Source organism: Crocuta crocuta, unplaced genomic scaffold (genome assembly GCF_008692635.1).
Source record: "Crocuta crocuta isolate KB4526 unplaced genomic scaffold, BGI_CrCroc_1.0 scaffold61, whole genome shotgun sequence".
In the NCBI taxonomy this organism is placed as follows: domain Eukaryota; kingdom Metazoa; phylum Chordata; class Mammalia; order Carnivora; family Hyaenidae; genus Crocuta; species Crocuta crocuta.
In genome coordinates, this window is record NW_027528369.1 from 7,291,707 (window position 1) to 7,299,590 (window position 7,884).

Below are 7,884 nucleotides of genomic sequence, written 5' to 3' on the forward strand. Positions count from 1 at the left end.
GCCTCTTCCACCACATCAGCAAGCTGGACGGCGGCGTGGGCTTCCTGGTGCGGCTCCGGGCCGACTTGCTCGAGGCGCAGGCCCTCAAGCTGGTGGAGGGGCCGCACGTCCGGGTAAGGCCCCGCCCGGGCCTCCTCCCGACCCCAGGGCGGCGGGGACAGCCCGGGGCCGCGCCCCCGCCTTGCACCAGGTCCCGGAGCTCCGGACGGCCCTCCCGGGATAGCTGTCACGTGCTCCTGCAGCCGCAAGCACTCCCACCTTCCCCAGCCCGAAGCCGGCACACTCTGCCCCGAGTTACAGCCCCCTGACCCCCTGTCCCCTCCCTTCCCGGGCTTTCTGGATCCCCGCCTTGCTCCAGTGTTGACTGTGTAGTGCTTACTAGAAACCCGGCAACCGCCTACGTTTAACGTCTGTCAACGCCGCCTCCTTCGTGGTTAGTGCGCTCCACGAAGTCTTTATTATTTTAGCTGGGAGTTTCAGCTGTGGGGTATCCTTGAACGAGTACCTATCTGAGCATCCCGTAGCCTCCAGAAACCTAGATGGTGGCAGCAAACGTTAGTTGCACACTCACTGCGTGTAAGCCTAGTGTCTAAGAAGCCCTTCGGGATGCCCAACGGTGATGTCTCTGGTCTCTGCCGCGTGGCTGGGCAAGGTCTTGCACTTCCCCGAGTTCAGCCCTGAAATAGGATGATTCTAAATCGAGTACTTGAGTATTCAGGTGCTTAGTACAGTGAGCGCCTGTTAGATGCAAATAAATACTGTAGGTTTTAAATAATGGTGACTGGAGAGATCACTGATAGTTGAATATAGTGTGCTTATTTGAACGGTTATGCCCTAATTTATGTAGAACTCTAATGCTGGCATGTTCTTTGCCTCATTCTTATGTGGGTGAAGGAAGCAGATACCGAGGTGGGGAAGCTTGACCAGGAACCTAGAGCAAATAGACCTGTGTCCGATCATCTATGCAAATCTTAAATCTGGGGTTCTTTGCTGCGCACTTTGCAACCACATCATGCTGTGGGAGATACGGTGTTTGTGAGAGACTCTCTTGATGCGTAAACATCGGGCATAGTTAAGGATGGGGTTAATTTCAGTGATTATAGTGCTGTGACTTGATTACTCGTGCTGGCTGGTTAACTTATAATGCCAGGTGTTACCCTGGAGCCAAGATCTGAATTATAATGCCGGGTGTTACCCTGGAGCCAAGATCTGAATTGATCATGATTCTGCCTCAAGCCCAGTCTGAATGGCTGAGATTTCATGTTGTGCACACCGCATATGTTCCCATCTGCTTGGGTTTAGTCTTCAGTCCAAGCATGCTTTATTTTTCTTAAAGCAGGAACCAGCGCTCCATGGTGCGTTTTCTGAAACTCAATTCTTCTTGCATAGGAGACTGAGAATTGGGTAGAATGTCACCTGTCCCAGAATGAAATCATCCACCTATCCATCCATCCATCCATCCATGCAACTTGTGACCATTGGGTATTTATCTTACACCGGGCATCATCTTGGCACTAAGGTCACTTGGTCCAGAAGCTTCCATTCTAGTATGGGAAGAGTTAGTAGCAGACATGCTGGGTGTGGTAGAGGCTTTTCATGCTCTTTCTCATTTGACTGTCACCAAGCCATAGGGACCTGTTGTACAGATGAGGTGATTAAAGCTTGTTAAGGTCAAGTGCAGCACCCAGGGTGCACAGCTGGAACTCAGGCCCCATTTTCATACTCCAGAATTGTGTCGTTTGTGGCTACACGGTGGTTCTCAGAGTTGACGACTTCACGAGGTCTAAAAGAGATTTGTTTTCTTAGAATCTGCCTTTTTCTCCAAAATCAAGGGCAAGATAAAACAACCCAGTTAATGAATGGGTTGGTTTTATTTAGTTTGTACCAAATCAGGAGTTTAGCATCTAGTTGTGACTGTATTTACACTTTCCAAGACTGAATGTACGAACTTCCATCCAGTCGGTAACCACACTTTCTCTGAAACCACAAGTCAGTCTTTACTCCCTTGAAGGCCAGAAGGATCGACATTTCATGTCTTTCTGTTGGTGTTTTTGGTACCCACCAAACCATCCTGGACATCTCCAGCTTTGCCATCCATCACTCGCCCCTCTCCAGCCAAGCTGGCTCTTGGACAGAAAGTTTCCGAACCCGCATTACCCTGTGAGTCTTGCTTGGGACGCAGCTGTTCATCACTCAGCTGCGGCGCTTCCTAACAGACGTTATCATCTGCGCGCCTCACTTGCATTTTATGCCTTAACCACGGACTTTAGCATCTGAGATGTATTATTCTGCCACCCCTCCCCTACCCCAACTAGATGCTCTGCTCCCTTGAAGACTGGGAACCTTGCCCTAAATGTCTTGCATAACAAAATGCTGAATGATGTATGGGACAGACTCCCAGGTCCCCACCACAAGAACCAGTCGGCACACTTACTGCTCCCAGTCGTCCTGACGTCAGACTGTTCCACTCAGAGCCCTGAGCCTGGAGGGGATCCCAGAGGGCTTGGAAGGGCTCTGCACAGCTGCAGAGGTTTCAGGCTGTTGGCCCCCATGATTTCGAAGGTCCAATCCAGGCCTGAGTCCTCCGATTCTGTGAGATGTCACCGAGTGTGTCCATCCCCTTGCTAGTCCCCACACGAGAAAACGTGGCTGTCACGCAGGCTGGAAGGGAAGTGCAGCTGGGCGCTGTGACTCTGAGACTTCTTTGGAGCAGAGAGGCTTGCTCCTGGGAGATCCGAGCCGCCGGCCGCGCCAGGTCCCCTGCGGCTCAGGCTCCCTTGTTTTCTCAACCAAGGCCGTCCCCACACGGAAGAAACATTGCGTACCCACAGGCAGAATGTCACGCGGAGTAAAGATCTTTCTTGAACAGAGGATGGGTAACTGTAGCCTGACCTCTGCGTCTGCGTGTGGTCTAGACACGCTGGGTGCGAGAAGCCTTTTCCAAGTGCTGGATCACAGCCCTTCCCTTTCTCTTCCTGAAAATTCTGGCCTTGTATCCAGTGCATGTCACCTTTAGAGCTGAATTCAAGGATTCCCTTCTGTGTACTCCATGGTCAGTTTTCTCAATCCATAGAAAATGTCACTGGGATCTGATCTTGCACCCCACCACCAGAATCACTTGATGCTTGCTGTGCACTTGGATTCCGTTTCTTCCACCACATTCTGGATTTTACATCCAAGCTAATGAGGCGACACAGCTAGAACTTTCTGGCTTTTAGGAATACAGTGTTAGAATGCACCGGAAGTTTGGCACACGAAGCTTAAGAGCAGGACTCTCGGACGCCCAGGGGCCTGTGGTGGCCCGTGGTGCTGGGGGTGCCGGGGCTCACCCCGCTGACGCTTGGATCCCGGCACACTTGGCTGCGGGCACGCGGCACCTTGCCACCTGCTGACCTCCGGCCACGCTAGAGGACATCACGTGAACACACCCCAGGTTCCATGCGGGCTGCAGCGGGCTCGGCCCTGAGCATTTACCCTGAAACGTGCTCAGTGGGTACTGGGTCCATAGGATGCAGTGGTATTTTTAGGAGAACCAGCTAGTGTGAGCCCCGGAACGATGCCAATCGGGTGTCTCTGACGGGACAGTGGGTCTAGTGGAAGAAGCACCATGTGGAGATGGAAGGGGCCGGTTCCCGGGCTGTCTGCCATCCACCGTTACAGTCACGATCTCGGGTGATTTTAGCCATGTCTTTTGACCCCTGGGCGTGTTGGCTGTGTGCTGAGGCGAGCAGGTGCGCTCAAGGTCAGCCTGCTTGCCGTCTAAGAGGTGCTCCGAGGGTGGCTGTGCAGCTTTGCTAAAAATGAGGATACAGAGGAGGGCGCGGCATGCCCGGGTCTCGGCCTCTGCCCGAGGGTGGTGACTACCGGAGGTCGGGCTGTGAGGATGGGTGCGTGCTTTCTGTGCCTTTTGTTCTCCTCCGGAGGCTTCTCCGAAGGCTGATTGGGGTTGAGGAGTTGGGTTTCTCAGAGAGCAAGTACCCGTGGAGCTGAGTTGAGTCTGTATTCTAGAAGGTCCGAGCACCGTTCCACAGTTCAGGGGCACTGGAGGGAAGTTGCCATTTAGAAAATGGAAGGGTCTCCTGATGGCGATTTGAACGTGGAAGTTCCAGTGCGATGAAAGGTGTGCGGGCCTTGGCAGAAGCCCAGGGCCAGTGGGCAGGTTGCTGAACTCGTGCCAGACGCGCCAGCGTTGTGATGTCCAGCCGGGCCGGACACCTTGTCGTTCGACCTCTTTGGGTGGCTTGTGCTGCTTTTCAGTGAGCCCAGGGGTCCTTGCTGGCTCTCCTAAATTCTGTGCTTAGCCACACGAAAAAGGACCTTATTTTTGGTTCCTCAGGGCTGCCCCAGTCCCCGGGGGGTGGGGACACAGCATCTGTCAGTTAGAATTGGGCCCAAAATGTCTCAGCTGTAGCCCTGTGACCCTGTCCTGTGCTTTCAGCCCCCTTGCCCAGCTCAGGGCTTCCGCGCAATGACAACTAGCTGTTCTCCACGTTGCACACATCGGGAGTCTGGAGAGCCAGTAACTCCGGAAGAGAGGGTGGGAGACCGCCTTTTCTCTGCCGGAAGCGGAGGCTGGCTGGCCTTCCGCTCGGTGTCCTCCAAGGTAACCGGAGTTGGCGGGTCCAGAAAACTGAGCCCACGCCGACTGGCGTCACCAGCGGTTGTACGTGTGAGTCTTGGATTGAAAACCTGACAGCCGAGGGCTGGATTGAGGAGCGTGGGGCAGAGGCACCACGTCCCTGGTGCTGTCTGGGATCCCGCAGGCTTCGTGCGCACTGGCGCCTTCCAGCAGGAGCAGCTGCGGCCGCTGAGCACTGAGCCTGGGGATGCGTGCCCTCTCACCTAGATTCCCAGCTCTCATGCAGCAGTGTCACCTTTCATAGCCGTCAGCCCGAAATAGAACGAAGGGAACTTGGAGGGGGAACTCTCATAGCCCGGCCGTTTCTTCCATAATTAATCCTGAATTGGTACCGAAACCAGCTCCTTCCCACACTCCCCTGTTGGGAATGTGCTAGAGATGCCAGCACGTCTTCCATCGAGCTTGGCCAACCCAGTCCTCACCGTCCAGGACGCAGGCTCCTAGCCGGACGTCCATGATCCCCCAGGGTGGTCCACAGATGAGTTTCAAAGGGACCCGAATCCCAAGAAATCGTGTGCAAAAATTGATTAATGTGTTTGCATTTTTCTGGGGAGCGGGCCCCTGGTTTTTGGCAAGTCCTCGAGCGTGTGAGGCCCCGGGAAAAGAAGAGCCACCGTGGTCCAAGGCAGTACATACAGTTGGATGGGCAGCCGTCTGTACTGCCTGGCAGAGGCCTCTCCCTTCCTGCTCCTCCCTCCTCTCCGCCCCCCGGTGTGTCTCCTCTGTTTCATTTGACATCAGTCTGTTAACCATCCTCCTCGTGGGAGAGCCGCCGAATGTTCGGGCCCCAGGAGGTGAAGGCAGAGCCAGAGAGCTGAGGGAGGGGGACCACGTTACGGGATTGAGAATTAAGGGAATCGCAAAGGGCATCTGGTCCAACCGTTAAGGCCTTAGAACAGCACCAGCCGGTCCTCGTCGGCCCTGCACTTGATGCCTACCCGTGGTGGGAGTTCCCTCTCCCCGGGTGGCGTCTGTGGTCCCTTCTCCTTCACGTGAAGTTCGGTCCAGGTCTAACTGTCTGTAGACCCCCCCCACGTTGGTCCTAAGTTTACCTCCCTCCTCACCCCCGTGGCACGCCTTAGACATTTAAAGAGGGATCCCACGTCATTCTGAAAGCTTTTCTGAGCCACCAACCCTATGCTTTACGTACTTGAAGCTTAGGCTCAAGGGACAAAAGCTGAGTCCTTTCACCTTTTACCAGGGGATAATACACAAAGTGGCCCTGTAACGTTTTACAGCTGTTGCGGTGATCGCTCTCTGTCAGTTCTGTACTGGATGTACTGAGATGTTTATTATTATCCAGTAATGCTTAGTGTATCTGTTAATATGCAATTCATCTGTGAGTAGCAGAGAACCAAAATGATAGTCGTTTGAATAAGAGAGAAATCTGTCTCTCACGTAAAAGTCTGGAGGCAGACACCCCAGAGCTGATTCTGCCCTGTGATGCCCTCAGTTGTCCCAGACTTCCATCTGTTGTTCTCCCCTAAAAGCCTTCACCCCCCAAAATTACCTCATGGCCCAGGATGGCTGCTGCAGCTCTAGCCATCACATCACCTTCTAGGCTGCAGTGGGAGGGACAAAGATGAGCAAAAGGCATGATCCTGTCATTTTTACTTTGTTTATATCTGAGTAGCCAAAACTCGCTCTTATGACTACCCTAGCTGTGGTGTGATCTTGAACCTGGACAGCCGTGTACCTACCTAAAGCAAAAGGCTTGTGTTCATTTGGAAGGAAGGGAACCAGCTGTTGTGGAACAAGCGTCCGTGTCTGGTGCCTGGGCGTCCTCTTCGCTCGAGCTGTCAGAAAGCCCCCTGCGGCTCATGTTCAGCGCGGTCCCGGTGGGCTACCCTGGGCCGGGTCTCTCCCGCGCCCTGGCCTTTCCCTGCGCGCCTCCAGGTCTGTTCTCGCCAGAAACGTTTATGTGCACACGTGTCTCGGGTAGTGTTGTTGACTCCTCACCTCTGGAAGTAGATGAGATACAGTAAGTGAAATGAGAATAGTTTCCTCAAATCTAGAATCATCGATTGCCAGACACACTCTAGTTTCTAACGTCCCACTAAGGCAGGAAAAAAGCTACGAGTGAAGTGGTGACCCCGCCGTCGTGTGCAAGACGAATCCCGGCTTCCGAGACATTAAATACGAAATGTGCACCTTCAAGTTCCCCGATCTGGTGCCTGGACCCAGAACTCGCCCCTCTCGGGAGACAAGGGATGATGTTTGGGCACATCACAGAATGTTCCCGAGGGGGGCGGCCCCGGGCCCCCCCCGCCATGTTAGCCTTCTCTTTGTGGCGCGCCAGCCGTCGCTCTGTCGATCTCACGTGTTTCAGTCCCGTTCACTGTGGTGAATGGGCCGCAACCCACCTGGTGTGACCCGGCAGCTCCCTGCGAGGTCCCTCCCCGCGTGGGTGGCAGGCGGAGCGCAGGGTGGGTGCGGGCGCCTGGGCGGCATGCGTCCCGCAGAGCTGCCGCCGAGGGAGCCGCTGGGAGAAGCACCCGCGGGCCTGCTCTCGTGTCCCGCCTAGCAGCGTGGTCCCCGTGGGGGCCCGGCCCCGGGAGCCAGCGCCCTGTGTTCTCTCTCCCTTGCAGGAGATGAACGGCGTGCTGAAGGGCATGCTCTCCGAGTGGTTCTCCTCGGGCTTCCTCAGCCTGGAACGGGTCACCTGGCACTCGCCATGCGAGGTCCTGCAGAAAATCAGCGAGTAAGTATCACAGTTGTCACTTCCTGAGCGTGGGTCGNCCCCGTGAAGAACTGGATGGATATGAAACGACGGGTCGGGCCCTACCGCAGGTGTTACTTCTTCTCTCACTGCGCGGCCCCCGAGGAGCCCCTGGTCGTGCTGCACGTGGCGCTCACCGGCGAGATCTCCAGCGACATCCAGGTGCCCGCGGCCGGCCGCGCGTGGCCGTGTCCCCCTGTGTAACGGAGGTTGCGCCGGGCATCTGTGGAGTGTGGAAGTGGCTGAGAAAGCCTCCCAGCCATAGCTGCGGAGTGTAGACACGTCGGGTGTAGACAGTTCCGGAACAAGGACGGCCCTCATCTGGGGCATCGACTTGCAGCTAAGAGGTGGCTAAGGAAGGCAGGGTACCCGCTTCCACTCTCCCGCGGTCGTTAGGGCCCCGGGGCTGGGTTTCAAGACCTGTGGCCGCAACACTGACAGACTGTGCGGCGGGCCTGAGGCGGGCCCAGGGCTCTGCCCGGGGAGCCCAGGAGACGGGGCCCTGCCTGCTGCGTGCACGTAGGCG

At 55.6% G+C, this 7,884-nt stretch overlaps 1 protein-coding gene across 1 annotated transcript in view; it reads left to right on the plus strand.

Moving 5' to 3' along the window:
* Positions 1-2: 2 nt before the first annotated feature.
* Positions 3-7,884, plus strand: part of MLYCD (malonyl-CoA decarboxylase) — a gene marked incomplete at its 5' end in the record, with an annotated part of 12,738 nt that continues 4,856 nt past the window's right edge. Inside the window, 3 exon segments of the mRNA XM_077754171.1 lie at positions 3-113; positions 7,228-7,350; positions 7,353-7,520. Of these exon segments, the coding sequence (XP_077610297.1) occupies positions 3-113; positions 7,228-7,350; positions 7,353-7,520 (402 nt within the window).